This window comes from Pantherophis guttatus, chromosome 2 (genome assembly GCF_059756535.1).
Source record: "Pantherophis guttatus breed Tessera chromosome 2, ASM5975653v1, whole genome shotgun sequence".
NCBI lineage: Eukaryota > Metazoa > Chordata > Lepidosauria > Squamata > Colubridae > Pantherophis > Pantherophis guttatus.
The window spans coordinates 33,498,772-33,518,226 of record NC_142064.1 but is presented as its reverse complement, the minus strand read 5'-3'; the positions used below and the strand labels follow the sequence as shown (position 1 = coordinate 33,518,226).

Below are 19,455 nucleotides of genomic sequence, written 5' to 3'. Positions count from 1 at the left end.
CTATTGTAACTATAAGTTTTTGTTCTTTGTTTTGAATGGGAAGCATAAAATTATGAAATAAATAAGTCCACAGTTTTTTCCACGGACATTCCAGTAATGTCTTTGATTTAGTTCATGTTATTCATTGTTATGTCTTTATTTCAATCCATTTTTTTAATTCTACATACTTTTTAATTCAACATCTGCTCAACATCATGTCTTCAAAGTATTTGAGTTTTTGCTTGGTAGTCTAGTTTCTCAAGGAACAAGTAGCTTTATCCTATATACTGAAGCATATAGTTAGAACAAAATATTTTGGCCTTGTCTCTGCCTAACAGGGATATTTGGAAAAAGAGTTTCATTTCTAATCTTTGCATTTGCAATTTATAATTTTCCAGTTCATTCAGCTAACTGTTCATGTATTTATACTTAAAACATTTTTACTCAGCACATCATTTTTTTGTATTTTTATTTTTTTTAAAAAAAGTAATAAAATACATGGTTATTATGTATTGAAATACTACATACATATTACATACATTTACAAACATAGCTTTCTCCTATTTTTAATTGATTTCGCCCAGTTCTCACATTTGGTCTTTTCAGATATCATAGCAGCAGATATGTTCAAGATCCTCATTTCCCATAGTTGTCAAAAAACCAGTTTTTTTGGTAACCCTGAGTGGAAAAAATACACATCTCATATTTTTGCATATCAGTTTAGCAAATTACTATGTCCTGATCCTTCTCAAAAATTTATTATATTTATGTATTGTTGGGAATATATAAAGTACAGGTTTTACTATCTATTCCCAATCTGAATGTGGAAACTGGGGGGATGAGGAATTTCTCTTCTGAACTTTAAATAAAAAAGACTATATTCAATAAATACAAATACTCTCTTGCTTTATATTGGTATTCTCATGAAGTCTAATACAGGTTGTTTCCAAGCGATAAAATTTTTTGCTGTTTGAACAATTCCAGTAAATATTTTCTAGTTTTAGGACTGTAATCTCTGGATTTTTCCAATTTGTGAAACATAAGTCGTCAAAACTGAATCTCATTCAAGCAGAGCATGGCTACATTTCTTTTACAAATAAAACTAAATCTTTTAGAAGGTTTTTCTGCTAAAAAGCAGTCTAGAAATGTTTAAATAAAAACATTCTAAATAATGGTAACATTAATTGGACTCTTTAAACCAGGAATGGCAAACCCACTTTCCTGCTCCCTTACTTTGGATAAAATGTAATATATGTTTATTTTAAACATTAGAATGATGTAGTTAAATATGCTTTTGTGCATATTTATATGTGTGCATGAAAAGTAAAGATGACTGTGTGATCAAAGCTCTGTCCCTATTAATAGAATATGGAGCATACATAAAAATAGATGGTTTCGACCACATGGCTGCAGCTGCAATTATGATCTTCATAAACCCTCTTTGTGGGTGCCCATGGATATGGTAGTTATGGTATCTGGCAGGTTTAAGTTCAGACATGGAGACCCAGTGCCTGACTTTGGTCCAGTCACCCCTCTTAGCCCAACCCACAGGGCTGTTATAGAAATAAAATTAAATAAGATCTCCATATGAAAACCATAAATTTCTGGGAGAAAAAGCAGGATATAAATTAGATTAATTAACACAACATCCAAAACAGCTGATCATAATTTTACCTTGATCTTTTCCATCCACTCTTTTCCTTTTTAAATTAGGAACAGGATTTTGTTGCTCTTTCAAAGCTTCTGCAGGGCAGTTGGGTCTTGGCAATTGACTTCCAGGTGTTGGTGCTGGTCGATTACTAAAATACTCATGTTTCAGTGCCTGAAATGCAAAGAACAGAATAAGTTGCATCTTTCAAGCAACAGTTCTCTCTATACAAGCTGTATTTAACATGTTTGGTTGTATGAACTTTTCTTCGGTTAATTAAAAGTTTTTGCATGAGTCGGAAAGAAATATAATAATAGTAAGAGAGAATATCACCATAGTTCTATATATTCCATTTAGAATCAGAAGTGATACAGGAGTTGAAAATGGTGTCATTGTAAAGGTAAAAAGAAGGCAATAAGATGTCCAATGTTAGTATTAGCAAGTTAATAGCTTTGGTACACTTAAGAACATGTTGCCAGCATGTGCTGCAGTCAGACTTGGAAAGTCTGGACTTGTTTGGGACCAGCTAGGAACATAGATTTATCATACTAACTTAGCCTCCAGTAACTTTGTGCCCTCCAGATACACTGGATATCAGGTCTTTAATCTCCAGTTACCTTGTTAATATTGTCTTGATACGTTCATTTTGATAAAATATAGGGCTGAACAGGTAGAACGTATCAAAGCCTGATCATTCTCAGGAATCTAGAAATAGGCAGGTAAGCTAATTAATTATAAATAAGTTAGGTTAAGTTAGGTGCCAAAACATAGAATAACAGAATTGGAAGGGAACTTGGAGGTTTTCTAGTCTAACCCCCTGCTCGAGAGACATCCCCCACCCCATATAGAGACAGGCAGACACAGACAGACAGATATAGATATAGGCTCATAGGAGGTATTTGATCCTCCACATCACTACTGCAGCTAGGATACTATACGCGCAAGAATGGAAAAACGAATTAATATCCACAGAAAATAAATTGATTTGGAAAATTACAGAATGCGCAGAGGCAAACCGGTTAACGAAATTACTTAGGAACCAAAAAGATTGATTATTACAAATGTTGGAATTTACGGTATAATTGAGTGAAAGAAAAGGGGGGGGGAAATGAAATGGATTGTATTAGTGGTATAGGCGCAGATTTGTGTATGTTAGTTGCAATAACCTTGTATGTATATATGTAAAGTATTGTATTTTTAAAAACGAAAATAAACTTTTATTTAAAAAAAAAAGGAGATATAGATATCCCCTGCTTGAGCAGGAGACCCTAAATGCTATGAAATAAAACAGAAGCTCCTTTGAGTGCTATTCTTTATACAACCAACAACTCTTAAACAAGAAAGAATGAGGAAGTGAACAGATTTGCGTATAATTGTATTCCTTAACCCCAAACAAAAACATCCAAAGAGGGCTGAAAAAGCTAAGAGGGTATAGGATGCTGAATGCCTACAAGGATGGAGTATGGAGTACCTTTAATAAAGTACAGGTATTCCTCTACTTACAACCACAACTGTACACAACTGTACTTACAACCACAAGCCCAAAATTTCTGTTGCTAAGCCAGCCAGTTAAGTGAGTTTTGCCTCATTTTATGACCTTTCTTGCCACAGTTGTTAAGTGAATCACAGCAGTTGTTAAGTTAGTAACACAGTTGTTAAGTAAACCTGGCTTCCCCATTGACTTTGCTGGTCAGAAGGTCATAAAAGATTATCACATAACCCCAGGACACTCCAACCATTATAAATATGAGTCAGTTGCCAAGCATTTGAATTTTGATCATGGGGATGCTGCAACAGTTGTATATGTGAAAAACTCATTTTTTCAGTGCCATTGTAACTTTGATCAGTCACTAAATGAATGGTTGTAAATTGAGAACTACCTGTAGAGAAGGCTTGCACACTCAGCGGTGTTTGCAGAGATTAACAAAAATAGTGTCAAAGTGCAGGTCCCTTTTCTAAGACTGTTGTGATACAGCATGTATGCCCAAAAGGGCAGAGGTTGTTATGTAGTGCCATAGCACTGCTTTTATCATTTTCACAAAAGCAGCAAGATCTTTATACAACAAAATATTTTGTATGAAATCAATGCAATACAAAACAATCATAAAAGAATAGTCTATACACAATTAATAGACATGTTTGTTGCAACTATACACCTCATGTTTTCTGGTGGGACCTATAGGACTAAAATACATTTCTAAGTATCTATGCCAGGAAAAACTTTTAGTGTGACCTGAGAAAAAAATGAAAACCACAAGAACAGCTGAAGCACATAACTAGATGTTCCCAGTCTTTCAAAAAATAAAATAAAGGCAGCTCTATCTGGAAACATTTGTTCATATGGAGTTCTCAAGAAAGGGTTTAGGAAAAAGGTCTGAAACATTTTGCTAATGTTGATTAAAAAACACACCAAACCAAGATCTTAAAACATGTGTTTTTAATTACAAATACAATATGGGAATAAATTCAGTGGTACTTGCATCTTCTTATAATAAATTCTGTTGCAAGCACTCTAGCTACTTGTGGGGCCTCAGAGAAAGGGAAGTTATTGGTTCAGTGCCCATTCTTCTTCTTTGCAGTCTGAGCCAAGGGAGAAATTGCTTTGCCACTAAGTGCTGAGAGATCAGGCACACTTCTCCTTTCCACGAGCTAGACACAAACCTTGCTCCCTTCTCTCCCTTCTCCATTGCTTAAGCTGCTTTACCTGACTGATTGCTTGAGTTGGTGGCCCTAGATTTTGGCTGAAGAAGTCCTGCCTTGCAATTTGCTTTGGCTGAATTCAGCCACCAGCCTGATTCAAATTGGCCTTTCACTTACCATTTTAACTTTATCTTGAGAACTAGCTGTCGGAAGGCAAACTGAAAGTTATTAACTCACTGATAATATCAGAAACAAACTCACTGCCAAGAAGATGGCCTGAAAAGGGCAGTAGGCATGGAAGATGTGGGTTTTTTTTTTTACATCAAAATAGGGCAGTTTTGTCAACATTTTTTTTTGAGTACACTAGCAGTAATTTATAGGGTAAGTTAAAAATACCTGACTAGCTGTGAGCCTAGTACAAGGATCAAAGCGAAATAAGCCTTGCAGTAATTCCAGCAAATCATCACCGGCAGCACTGAAGATGTGCTGAAATTGCATTCCAGGGAAACTTTTAAAAGTAACATAATCTGGAAGATTTGTCATACCCTGTTGGAAGAAAAGGAACCAAGTATAAGAAAAGGTTAGTTACTATGAAATGATAGTCCCCCATCTATAAATACAATTTAATTTTTCAGCCAATCAACTTACAGGCCATTGCTCCTCCGTTGGCGTACCAAGGGTTTCAAAAATCTTGGTGAGTTGATCCAGATCAGAATCTCCTGGCAAAAATGGAACCTATAGTAAGATGAACATACTGGGACTCAAAATGTTTAATGATTTGGCTTTACAAGTCTCAGAGTTTCTGAGCAATAAATTCAAACTGTGGCAATAAATTCTCTACATTGCGAGACTCTGGATTTTTTTTACAATGATTGGAGAATGATTTAATTCCATACAGATGAGAGGGAGGAGAAGGATGAGGAGAAACCCTGGAATGACTGAAGTGATGGCAGAACGAAGAAAAGGCTTCTCCAAGCAATCTGTTCACTGCTTCATCAAGAGGGACATGAGAAAGAGCTTGGCAAAAAGAAAGACAGAGTGTCCCACTCCAATGTGGCTCAGACTCCACCCATTATTAGTATCAGTTGAAGGAAAGCAACCCTAAACATGTGAAAAGTCTTAGGTTTTATGGACATACTAAAGATGATTGCAGAGTACTTTTCCTCCCCCCCCCACTCCTCCCCAAATGTGACTAACTCTTACCTTCAAAGCAGCTCTATTTTAATGAGTTGCTGGACTCTGGAATAATTTGCGGGGTTCATCTGGCTTTGGTTTTGTTTTTTTCCTACTATAAGTATGACAACTGATTTTCTGTTTTAGTAATGAGGATGCTCCGCCCTGCTTAATACTCTACACTAGGGGTGTCAAACTCACGTCGTCAAAGCACTGTTTGACAGCCCTGCTCTACACAGTCACTTAGGTTGGGGTAATCTATAAATACAGCTAAATAAATAAGATACTTGTAATGGCAGAAGGAATAACCTTCAGGAACAGCCTCTATCAAGACAATGGTTAGATAAAAGAAACCTGAGTCAGGGGCAGAACTGTAACCTAAGAAAATCTCTCAGTCAAGACTCTCCCTAGTTCTCTTATTTGTTAACACCAACAGACTGAATGATGGTGCAAGAAGTGAAATTTAATCTGTCAATCACTTTCAGTCAAGCCCTGTCCCATACTTACCCTTAGAAGCAATTCAGCCAAGATGCAGCCTACTGCCCACATGTCCACACCCACTCCATACATTCTAGCTCCAAACAATAGTTCGGGTGCTCGATACCACCTGTAAAACAGGTAACAATCAGATTACATTGTCTTTCTTCACTGAAGAGATTTAAGGTACAAATGTGTCGATTTTTTTTTTCAAAGTACAAGTTTAAAACAATATAAAGAAAAAATGCAGATAAGAAATCAGATATAAACAATGAAATATGGGTGGATAGTTAACAAATCTCTTTAAAAAATCATGTATGAGTAATATAGTACATCTTTAAAAGCTTACCATAGTATGAGATATTTTATATCCTTTTCATAATCAAGTTATGTAGAGAGAGAGAGAAACTACTAACTTGTTCACTGTGTTTGAGGATGAAAATATTTAAGTATAGACCTTTCCTACAGATTAATACCTTAAAATTAACTTGAAAAAATATTTTTAAAAGTTGAAGAAAAAGTAATGAACAATACAATTAATATCATTAATACCAAATCTTCAAAAGCAGAGTTTCTAAAAAGCTTCATGGTTTTAATTCAGCTTAAATTCACCATTAGGCTGAATGAGTCCTAACTGTAATTACTCATGTTAACAATAGAGGCAATTCTGAAGTAACACATGCACTGAAAGTTCTTAGAAGAATTAAAGTTATTGGTAAGTAATAGTTGTATGGAAAAGATGCATAATCAGATCTCATTTTCACATAACCGAGTAGGTATGCAGCAATTGGTATATTTCCTTTTATCAACTTTCTACTTACATTTCTTCCATTTCCTTCCATGTCCATTCTCCACACCCCCAAGATCCAAAAATGATCTTTCCCCCACTCAAAACCACTCACCACCCTTGTATTCTTATTCATTCCCTCAATCCTTCAACACAATCACATTAATCATTTTTAGATTTGTACTTTCTTTGCCAAGTGTATATGAATACATTTATGCTCAACCACATATTCAAAACAGACAGACTGTTTTCTAACTCTCACCATCTGCTCTTCTAATTTATTTTTAGGTCACTTCATAGACCAATAGTTTTTTTTCATACTTTCCTATTGTGGTGCTCCCATTTGTTCTTTATAGTTTAACAAAATAATTTCTTCCTCATTTGTATTCATTTAAAATATTGCATGATTTTATCCAAAATTCATTTTTATCATTGTTAAGTGGAATATGTCACTGTAATAATGTAACAACAACAATCTATGGTTTCCTACTTTCATACAAACAACACATTAGAGATATATTTTAGTCTTTCATTCATAATTAAATCCATACTATTTTCCTACATGTAATTAACTGCATTCTCCAAGTTTAACCAACCTTTGTTAAATCCGTCATCTTTTTCTCTTACTTGCACTGACACACAATGCACCTATTCTTTCTATCAGTTATTAATGCATGCTTTGTATTATTTATTCTTCTTACATTTTAAGACACAATTTTCCATATGCCATGGGCATAATTAGATGGCCTTATAAATATTGGCTACCACCATCACTACTCAACATGGCTTTGGTCCTTGAAGACTTTTCCACAGCATTATTTGTAAAACAGAGATGGTGTAATCTAGTTATCAGCCACAGTTGTATCCATGCTACATAGTGTAGTTTCTAAGTGTAGGGAGAAGTCATTTTTGGTGCATTTTACCCGGTACATCACAAGAACAATCAAATACAAGGTTTATTCCTAGCATGCTCACATTATTTTCTGTAAGGCAGGATCTTTATTGCAGTGACTATATTGCAAGGCAATATACTATTGTAAAAGTATATTTTATATATGTATTTGTAAAAGTCCAGTATAGATTAAAAATAGATTAAGAATGAGTTAAAAATATAAAAATACTTATATATACGTTAAAAAAAGAAAAACCTAATTTACTTTTGGAAGAGCTCCTTACAGCTGTTGCTGCCTGTCCTCCATCTTCCCATTTCTTACGAAGTATAGTCATGTGAAAAAGTAATTACATCCCATGTAAAGGTGAAATAACTGAACAATAACAGCAAACCTCTGAAAAATTGACTTTTAAACATTTTTTAATTTTGTAAAAATATCATAATCTCTGTTTAAAACTAATCTGGCAGGAATCTAAACCTTCCAATTCAGTATCATTATATATAATGAGAAGGAAAGGAAATAATGATTAAAATGTTCATCTATCCCAGGATCTGAAAATATATTTCATATTATACTACCATCATAAATTAAGCTCTGTTTTTAATGTACCACTATGTAATTTACTGTATTTATATTTAGCTAATATGGAATTTACTGTTTTTACTTTAGTATTACACTAAATAAGTACCAGAAACATCTTTAGTGTCTGTTCTTCTGAAATGCTTTACGTATATAGGACCTTTTCCTTATCCCCAAAGCAAGAGAATCCCCCCACCTCACCCAATAACTATGATACAGTCTGTCCTTCTCTAAGATATGGCTATAAAATGATTATAAGAATAGCTTATTTATATGCATTGAAGTTTTCTTCCTTACCTTGTGACTACTTGATGTGTATAAACTCTGTTTGGACTTCCAAAAGATTTTGCCAAACCAAAATCAGCTAGTTTTAAAACTCCATTTTCATCCAGCAACAAATTATTTGGTTTAAGATCCTTGAAAAGAGAGATTGAGTAAAAATGATAGGAGTATGTAATATTCAAATAAAAATACTTTCTGTTTAGAAAAGGAGTAACTTTTACACTTATAAAAGGAATAAATCAAGATATCAAAACATGTACTGAGAAATAGGTTTGCAGGAAGCAGATTACGTACATATATGATTGAACAACCAAACAGAAAAAATACCTAAACTTTTATGCTTATTTCTGTCTCTGAGGGTATGTGAAGTCCATAATGTATTAGAAACAAATAAAAATTTAAGACAAATATTTTTACCCTAATGATCAGTTTGTTATCTGTTATGTCTCTTTATTTTAGCAACATATGTTTTTCCACCATTGAAGGCATTCTGAGCAAGTTACTAAAACATACCATAAATCCAAATGATGTATTATTTGAAAGTATTGGCTTTGTGAGAGGTATTATACTTTCAGAAAGAACACCATTGTCTATTAGGACAAAAATAGTAACATGACTGCAAACTACTTAGACAAATAAATGAAATTTGATTTAGATATTAACACTTCAGATTTAATTAAGACCAAGACAAAGAATTTACAAAGAGCTCCATCATTCTAGTCCCCCAATTCCTGTTCTAAGAAGATCACTGTTGGCTGGAAGTCCGTTCATTTTGTCTCTATGCTTACTTACCCTATGAAGAATCCAGTGTTCGTGTAAATATTCTAATCCCTGAAGTGTCATCAGCATATATGCTTTGATGTGGGAAGGTGTCAAAACAAGACTAGTGTCTTTTATTATAACCTGTAAATAAATATATTTTTATAAACTGCAACCACTTAATAACTAAGTTTACACACGTCTGTATTCAAATACAGAACAGACCAATTCAGATGGTACAAAACTTCATGGGAATAGTAGTGAGGAACAACAAACATGGAGGTTTCCAGAATAATGAATACTTTTCACTGCATACTTACAGAAGATTAATTCTTCAATGATATTAGGAATGCAGCTTTACCGAGTGACAAGGCTACTTTCGGCTAAAGATTATATGTTTTTGTGAAATCTCTATAGTGCTCCCACAAGATACTAAGCTATAACCTGTAGTTTACAAACTCCAATGATTGGAGTCACACTTAATGTGACTTGCTTGGTTTTGGCTTAAGTAAATGGTAGGAACTGAGCCACAAAGTTCAGAATTATTAAATCTTAGGACATCAGTTTGTCTTAACTTAGTCTCATTGATTTCTATGGCTCTCTAACAAGCATGATCAAGCTGACCCACAGTTTCTATTTAACAAAAAGTTATCTGAGACACATCTCATTAGAATATTTTAAGTCTAATTTAAATGAATACCTCCTTAAGCAATTTACTCTTTGATAAAAGCACTATCATCTTCAGTCTTCTGTTGCATGAACTTGTTACTTTTTTGGACTATATCAAATAGGTTGTTTTGCAGTATGACTCAATTATTTTACTTGTCTTCAGAATAATGCCATGTACCGTATCATGTTTCCTATATGACTTAGAGGATGAAAACCTCTATTCTCAATCAAAGAAAATGGAATTAGGGACAGAATGATAATCATTTCAGTTACACATTCTTAGACTTAAAAGCAATAAGATACCTCAAAAGGATTCAAGGACAAGTTAAAGTTGAAGGAATGAGAAATATTTTCAGACATAAAACAATTCGTTAGGTTTATTTAATAAATCAAGTGACACATTCTACTTTTCTATTTTTCCTAGTTTTTCCTGCAACTTTGTGACTTCTTCCCATGAGTTTTGATTATGCATAGTGATTATGATTATTGACTATGTATAAAGAATGAAACTTTCCTCTACAGGAAATGTTAAACCAGTGGAAAATGATTAGTTTAAGCAGTCTTACCTCTAGATCAGTTTCCATAAAATCAAACACTAGACTGATGTTTGATTTGTGTCCAAATGCATCAAGAAGCTGGAAGAAAAAGACATTTAGATGTTTGTTCTTGTTTCATAAACGGAAACAGGTCCAGGTTTAAAGAAATTCTGAGAAAAATAACCTGGGGTATCTTCTTCCTGCTTGGCCAATTCACAAGCAGTGTTAGCTAGCTGGGATGCATGCTAAGTTATCAGGTGATTGCTCTAGCTACTCTTACTTTTCTACAGTGTCCCAAAGTGATACTGGATCCAGCTACCTGCTGTGTCCAGGAGTGCTAAACTGGAAATTTTTTAAAGTGAGGAAACACACATCTTTTCCTCACAGTCTGACAACTTCTTAAAGATATCAAGTATTGTGATGGCTCTGCCATATGTAGGGAATATTAACAGTAGAATATTAATCTGAAAGGGTGTTTGATTCTTAAAGAGAATTATCTCCTTGTTTTAGAAGTATATACTATGGTTTTATTAATGCTTGTTAATGTTTTCTATAACCTTCCTTGTTACTATGTATATATTCTGAAAGGCAGGATAAACTGACATAAATAATACACAAACCAGAAACAGCATTTTTGACTTCTTGGTATGCTGGCTCAATTTAGATATAATAGAAAGGAATGTTAAATTATGTGCTAGCATTATACTTCAATAAATAAAACAGAGTTAATGTTTCTGCTCCATCTTTGCAGCTGTTTGCTCTTATCTTTGGCATTTTGAATATGTTTTCTAAATCATACATAGCAGAAACAATAATATGATGAAAAGCTCCACTCATTCCATCTCAAACCAAAAAGTTAGCAGAAATAAATCAATGTAAGAAGTCTGTTTTCCTCACAGTCTGACAACTTCTTAAATATATCAAGTATTGTGATGGCTCTGCCATATGTAGGGAATATTAACAGTAGAATATTAATCTGAAAGGGTGTTTGATTCTTAAAGAGAATTATAATTATTATTATAAATCCTTATAATTTTGATAATTACTGTTGCATATTGTTACTAGTTTTTGGCCATACATTTATTCATACTGTAACATGGGGTATATGTAGAGATTTAAGTTTGCAAAGTTCTTTTTAACTGAAAGATATGTTTTTCAGTGTCTTGAGTTCCCTTGGAACTCAAGCATAATAGTTAATAAAGGCTTTCTCAGCAAGTAACTCCAAAAATTCAGCTCATGGATTCATAATTAATAGCACTTATCAAAAGCAATAGCACTTAGACTTATATACTGTCCCATAGTGCTTTATAGCTCTCTCCGGGCGGTTTAAAATTTCAGCATATTGCCCCCCAATCTGGGTCCTTAATATCTGAAACTAAGGGGTTCATTACTATTAGAAGATTACATTCTTTTATTGCAATATATATGATTTCTTCCCACTTTAACATAATCAAGATTTACCTGAAACTGAACCATGCCATTTGCCTTTTTCATATTATCCTAACATACATAGAGTACATGGGTGAACAGAAAAGTGCCATAGGTAAATAGCTTATACAAGAATGTAATGAATTAGGTCTAATACACAAATGGCTTTTCCAAGTAATTTTTTTCCTATCAACTTTAGAAGATTGATTTTTCTGGGAAGTCTCATAGAAATAATTTCTAGCCAATTATATTGACAGCAAGGTAACAACATAACAAATATTTTTTTAGATAATACTTCATACTTACTCCAATAATATTTGGATGGCTAAGCTCTTGCAGCAGTTTTATTTCTCGAAGTGCTGTTCTATTTATACCTTATTTGAAAGAACATAAAATTAAAAGACTTTGAGGTACCTTAGGTGTTTCAAAGACTGCATTAATAAGGAGGGCTCAATGCTGATAATTCTGTCTTGATGATTTATGTATACATTTGTAATTGTGTAATGCCCATATGATTCAACTTTAAAAATCCCAAATCTATTTGAAGTGATCAGCCCTCTTAGAAGGACCAGATTCTTGTTCTGGACTTTTCTTCTAGATCTTAGAAGAAAACTTCCCCAAGTAAGAATTGTACAGTAATTGCTTTATGTTTCTGATTTAATCAGTAGAATTTCCAATTAAAAAGAAAGCAAGTTTCAGAGAGATTCCTACAATTTCCTATCTTTGTATTCAATGGTGAATTACAGAAACTAGTTTAATAGTATCCTAAAGCAGTTTCATGATGAATAGATTAAGCATGGCATCAACTTTCCTCATAAAATTTACACAAACACACCATTCTTGAATATTTCCATTTACTGTATTTTTCACACTATAAGACTCACCTGACTATAAGATGTACCTAGGTTTAGAGGAGGAAAACAAGAAAAAAAAATATCAGGCGGAGCCTGAGAGGACCACATATAGGTGTCCTGTCATGTGCCAACTCTGCCTATTGACTCCTGCACTGCGAAAAAGAGACAGAAGAGGCGGGGTTCAGCACTGTAAAAGGACCCCACCGCCACGGCCTGGCTGCAATTCACCAAAGGATCGGCACTAGTCCACTGTTGGGGACCCGAGGTAATACACTTCACCGTCTGTGACGCAATATTTGCTCCATAAGACGCACAGACATTTCCACCACCTTTTTTTGGGGGGGGGGCGGGGAGTATGTCTTATGGAACGAAAAATACGGTATATCCAAGATTCACTCAAACATATTACAGAAAAAAGAGTAGAATTATATTTCACATTCTTTGTATCCTAAGTCATGGGGAAAAACTATTTCCAGAAAAGGCTAGATCCCTATGCATTTTCCCATGTGATGCCACATTTCCTCCAAAATGCATTGTTTCTACAGTAGGTTGTGATGGGGACAAAGGGAGACTAGAAAGATAAGAGCTTATTTTCTATGGGGTAGAAAATTAGGTGCCCATATCTATACTGATACACTTTAGAATTTTAAATTTCTAAGCATCATTAATCAGAGTACAGTAATTACATGTGCCTATATTATCTATATCCACAATATCACTACACTGGCACTCCAATAATTGCAAACTCAACAGCATGCGAAGAGCCTGAAGTAGTCTACTTCAGATATCAGCTACCCTTAATATGCAGTAAATCTTTAAGATTAAGTTCAAAGGCCATATTGTTCATTCTACCTGATTGCGAATCAGGTGAACAGCTTAAGTAATTTTGTTTGTCATGTCATCTGAGGTTCAGGTTTAGTAAGTAAGGTCTTATTCTTTACAAATTCATTGTAGATGAGTATGTGAATGCAGCGTGTAGTACCGAGACCTGGGTAGGCAAAGGCAACAAAGTCATGCAGTCAGAGATTTCTCACTCCTAGGTTTTGAGTATCTCATCTGTTTGATGTGGTCTCAAGGCTGGTGTTAAAATCTGCTGAGTTTTGGGTGTTGGGTGACTTCAATTTCCATTGAAGTCTTAGAGGTGTTAAGAGTTTGGGAGCTCATAGCCTCTGTGACAACTGTGGGCTTGTCCCATGTGATTTGTCACAACATGTAAGCAGTTGGGCTTGTTTTGTCTGATGAGATATTATGATCTGCATATGGAAGGAAATTAAATCTGCCCTTTGTTATGATCATATCCCTTCCTTTTCCAGATGATTATGGCAGCTACTAAAAACCTTGCAAAGCAAACAGACTTTTTGGATAGTCTGCTCTAATTGCCTTATGAATTCAAAACGTTTCTGGTAAGCACCTGGATTTTTTTCTCAATTCATATATCCCAGGAGAAACTGATGGTGATTCTCCAATTTCATGTAGTGAGGGGGTTAGAGGGTTGCAAATGTTTTTTTTTTCTGTTAGTGTTGCTGCATTTTGGAATTACCTCCCCTTAGAAATTAGATCAGCCCTATATTGTTGGCTTTCAAGAAGTGATTAAAAACAGAGGTTCTCTTAAAATTTTGTGATAGGAGTTGACACCAACAATTTTAAATTTATGTTGGGATTGGTTTATTGTTTTCTTTTCTCTGCTTTATTGGGGATGTTGTATGATATTGTTTTGATATATATTGTGAACTGTAGAGTGTCTTTCCAATTGTGACAGGGATAATTCGAGTATATAAATAAATGTGAACTGGGATTTCCTCCTAATTACCGTTCCTTATTTCATCTTTCAGAAGCTACCTAACAAAGAAATTTTTACTTATTGGGTATTTCAGATACTTACCATCTTTAGCTTCTGATCGGTGTCCAAGTTTTATCTAGAACACAGAATATTCCCTTTTAACATATGCAGGTCAGAAACTGCAACAGTTCAGTAACACCTTTAACAGACAAATATCTATGCATATAAATAAATATACATGTTTATTTATACATATTCATAAAACTACACATATTACTATATATTTTATTTCAAATATTTCTAGCAGTTTAGTGCTTACAAATGTTTTGTAGAATTACATATTTGTGCCAATCCTAACTAGATGTCACAGTAAATCAAGAATCATGTTTAGTAAGGTATGATGTAAAAAAGTTGTGGACCTATATATGGAGTTTAACTTTGTTCCACTTCACAAATACCATCAAAAATCAAGAAAGTCTATACATAGTTTACATTATGTATAGTGAAAGTTGTGATTCATATGTCAAATTTAAATTCAGGGATGCAATAGGTTTTAGTTAATAATGTTTATCTACTACCCCTATGGCCCAAATCTTCATTTAAAAATAATTATGACAAACTGTAAAACAATTTTGAAGACTTAAATTTCCCTACTGCATATGTTTTAATTGGAGGAGACTTTAATGCCAGAATGGGATCCAGTGATAAGATACAATATATACTAGCTATCATCAACGTACCAGTAAGGAGACCTTATTGCTGCAACATCAATTCAAAGACAATATATCTACCTATATTGGCTATTGTCTAGCTCAATAAACTTGCTGTCTGAATTTTGATATCATAAAAGGGGCAATATTGAATGACTGTGCAACAGGGTATATTAACTGGGAAACAGGAATGAGCACTACAGATTATACCACAGTCTTGAATAATATGATTGCTTTATTAATTTCATTCTACCTGAGAATGGGCAGGTTAAAAAACAATAACAGATCAATGTCCTAAATTTAATGTAGCCATGACTTCTTACGACTGATTTTCTTGCTGCAAATGCAGATGCAAAAGTACCATACCTATAGCCATGGAATGTATTAAGAACTGCTGATGGTTTTAAGACTGCATTTTAGCAAAACAAACTTTCTTTGTTATTGTATTTATAGAAAATGTAAGATAAAACATAAATTATTTGAGAAAAACTCTTGGTTTTCTTTTCAGGTACTGTATTTTTCGCTCCATAAGATGCTCCTGACCATAAGACACACCTAGGTTTAGAGGAGGAAAACAAGAAAAAAAAATCTGCCTCTGCCTCCCAGCGTCCATCTGATATTCATCTGGCTAGCGTCCTTGCAGTGAACAGTAAACAGCCTGCCTCCTCCGTGTCTTCCACCGGGGAAGGCTGGAGCTTCGTCTCCGAGCAACTGATCGGCAGTTAGATCGGCCTCCTGGAATACCGCCAATCAGCTGTTCCAGGTGGCGGAGATTGCTGCCGCCATTCACCACTGCCTGTCGTCCATATTCACTCCATAAGACACAGAGACATTTCCACCCACTTTTGGGAGGAAAAAAAGTGCATCTTATGGAGTGAAAATTATGGTAAATAAGATGAATTCTTATGTTTTGATATACAAGAAACAGGCTATTTCTTTTTACTTTAATTAAATGATTTTTCCAATTTATGTTGTTTGCAGAGGAATCCATTATCTTCTGCAAAAAATATTAGTGTTTTTCAAAAATATGTCCCTTTTATGTATATACAGGGTATTGGTCACACTTGCTGTATCTAAATACTGCCTCCCTTGAACTAATGGTGTAGCCTAGAATACACTAAATGCTTTTTTTAATCTGAAAATTACAGTAGAAAACCAGTAGTAGTAGTAAAGTAATTTCAGGGAAGACTACCTGCTATTATCAATGATTTCTTCCAATTTTTTTGGTAAGCTCTCAAGAAATGCTACAGTTCTTCAGAAACAATTTAAAAACCACAAATCTAAAGTTTCATTCTACTTTATACACATTTGCTGTAATATTACAAACTCCAAGAAGTGAAAGAACTGGCTTTGTTAAAATACTATACCAAGCTATGGTTAAGAAAACTTCATGTATAAGCCAACATTTTTAGATATGCTTTCTCGAACTCCATATTTTCATGAAGCTCTAAGCCATAATGTGTAGATTCATCCGTCCTCCCTCCATCCATTGAGGCATCATGGTCATCAGTTGCTCCGATTTACACATATTGTTAAGACATGACTCATTATCAACTGATAACCATGAGGCCTAAATTGATATTGTTTATGATGCCAACATGATACCTACAATATATGAAGTACATTTGAAAATCAGGATGTGTGTTGAAAAACAACTTCAGAATATAGTTAAACAGATCTAAAATCATTGCTGCATTTTTAATTATGGTTAAACAAAGGATGATCTGAAAAAGCATAAAATAGAGCCAAAATAAGACTTACTTTTTTAATAGCAACAATTTGATTTGTGTTCTTGTCTCTTGCTTTATAAACAGTAGCAAACTAAAGAGAGAGAAAATACCCTAAATATTAAACAATTCAATTTTCCAAAGATAAAGCAACATCATTATCCAGTTTTATTTACTTGGAACATAAAGAGGGGAATCTGTTCTTTCAGAACCTGAAAATACAATTTCAAATACAATTTCAAATCCTCAGGATGGCCAAGAGCAGTACAGGTAGTCTGTACAGTAAGTATAAACTGTAGTTCAGCAATACCTGAAGAAAAATAGCAATAGCACTTAGACTTATATCCACAGTGTTTTACAGCAATGCTCCTCAACGTTTGCAGCTTGGTGGCCCAGGGGGGAGAGGGGAGCTGGACCGTGCGAGTGGCGGACTGGTGCACATGCTTGCGCATGCACAGTTTAACTTGCGAAAAGTTGATCTGTGTGCTCATGCGCACGAAAGCTGGCCCCACCATTTACACAGCCCGGTTGTGAATAGGCCATGATCTGGTAGTGTGCTGTGGCCTGGGGTTGTGGACCACTGCTTTACACCACTCTCTGAGAGGTTTACAACATCAGCATATTGCACCCAACAATCTGAGTCATTTTTCTGACCTCAGCAGAATGGAAGCCTGAGTCAACCTTGAGCTGGTCAGGATTGAACTCCTGGCAGTGGGCAGAATTAGCCTGCAATACTACATTCTAACCGCTCCATCACCATGGCTCTTGAAGAACAACTGGTTCTTCATGGGTGGGAAATATGTAGTAAAATTATGCAAAATATTCAATAAAATGCAGCGGTACAAGCAGCACATCCATCCTAGAACATGAAAACAAGGTCTTCTCCAGAAAGCTTGACATGTCAGTTTATGCACTGGCAACACTTTTACTGGCAGTGGGCAGAGAAGCAACTGTGCATAAATCTTTGACCTATGACTACAATTGGGATCAGAATTTCTATTACTAAGCAAGGACATTAAGTGAATCATGCTCAATTTTATATTTTTTGTCATAGTTGTTAAACAATTCACTGCAGTTAAGTGAATGACATATGGTCCGTAAGTGAATCTGGGTTCCCCATTGACTGTGATTATAGGAAGTTTGCAAATGGTGATCATGTAACTCCAGGATGCTGCAACTGTTGTAAATACATGCATGTTGCCAAATGCTCAAATTTTGATCACATGGCCATAGGAATGCTGTGACAGTCATAGGTACAAGGATCAGTTGCAAGTCACTTTTTTCAATGCTGTTGTAATTTTAAACAGTTGCTAAACAAATGGTTGTAAGTAAAGGACTACCTATAATTACAGCATAAACTTCAAGGCAAAGCTATTTTAAACATTATAAATTATTGTGAAGTACATACATATGAGACTTTAACATTACAAAGCATTCATCCAAAAGACTGTAAATCTCTAGTTAGAAGAGTTTCCTATACAGAAGCAATGCATTGTTATTTGTCCAATTAGCAAACATTCAAAAGGCTATGCTATAGAATTTAATTTCTTTTTGGGTGAAAGATTAGGGATATCAACAATATTTTGTCAAATTTAATATCAGTCTCTAGCATCAGCTTCCCAAAAGAGAGCTCCTGTCTTTTTATCACTATCCTTTTGCAGAGCTATTTTCTTTTTTGGCATTACTTTATAATTGTTGTTTCTATTACCATTAATAATTAACCTCAGTTCGTACAACTTTCTTAATCAGATGATTAGCAAACAGTCTAAATCAAGATAAACATACTGCATAACAATAATATTTTGTGACCATTTGTTTGGAAGAAGTAAAATATTTGAGTATAGGCTGAGATACCAAGCACGGAATCACTGGTTTTCAGACTAAGTCTGGTTCTCTGCCACTATTTTAATAGATTATTTTGCTGTTTACTTTCTAATTGCTAAGCTACATCTTCACAATGCTGTGTGAAACACGAATCTGAAGAAAGCAAATTTAGAGGCTGCATTTGCATTACATGCTTATTGCCTGAGGTTTACTCAAATAACTCAATTTTCTGTATTAGGGAATGAGGTGGTACTGCCCAAAACAGACAGTTACAGCTTACTATGTTACACCAATATCTATCGAAGGATATTTTCTCATAATTAAAGATCAGAGATCAATGTAAACTGATTCCAAATTAGGGATGTGTAGGATTACATAAGATCTCAAGAAGCCAGAAATGCCACAGCTTACTTTCCTTGGGGGGAAAAAAGTGGCCTAGATTAGAATAAAAGAAAATGCTGAGGGGAAAAAAAGTGTCTGATGAGGGAAGAGAAGATGCTTCTTCTGCAGGATCTGCGGCATAAAAAAGAGTTTGCACAAAGATCCTGGGGAGGACTAGATGACAAAGTCAAAGGCATTTTTTGGTGTATTCGTTTGCCTCCTTTATATTAAAAATAATCAAAGCGCTTCAGAAAAGCGAAGTGAGACAGCAGTTATGTTGGCATGACGCACACGATTTACTGAGTGAACGTTTATCGCCAAATGTAACG

At 34.6% G+C, this 19,455-nt stretch overlaps 1 protein-coding gene and 1 long non-coding RNA gene across 3 annotated transcripts in view; one reads left to right on the top strand and one right to left on the bottom strand.

The window, feature by feature from the left end:
* Positions 1-431: 431 nt before the first annotated feature.
* CDK7 (cyclin dependent kinase 7) overlaps positions 432-19,455 on the bottom strand; it is a 34,656-nt gene continuing 15,632 nt past the window's right edge. For both annotated transcript variants that reach the window (XM_087885749.1, XM_034441046.3), the window contains 11 exons: positions 16,956-17,015; positions 14,587-14,620; positions 12,157-12,224; positions 10,453-10,521; positions 9,251-9,361; positions 8,474-8,592; positions 5,948-6,047; positions 4,916-5,002; positions 4,664-4,813; positions 1,654-1,801; positions 432-657 (listed from right to left, as the gene is read on the bottom strand). In XM_087885749.1, the coding sequence (XP_087741875.1) occupies positions 632-657; positions 1,654-1,801; positions 4,664-4,813; positions 4,916-5,002; positions 5,948-6,047; positions 8,474-8,592; positions 9,251-9,361; positions 10,453-10,521; positions 12,157-12,224; positions 14,587-14,620; positions 16,956-17,015 (972 nt within the window). In that variant the 3' untranslated portion in view covers positions 432-631. The remainder of the gene's footprint in view (positions 658-1,653; positions 1,802-4,663; positions 4,814-4,915; positions 5,003-5,947; positions 6,048-8,473; positions 8,593-9,250; positions 9,362-10,452; positions 10,522-12,156; positions 12,225-14,586; positions 14,621-16,955; positions 17,016-19,455) is intronic.
* On the top strand, positions 12,829-16,163 carry LOC117679261 (uncharacterized). Its single transcript, XR_004595333.2, has 3 exons — positions 12,829-12,969; positions 14,018-14,107; positions 15,703-16,163. It is a non-coding gene; the product is annotated as an uncharacterized LOC117679261 (long non-coding RNA).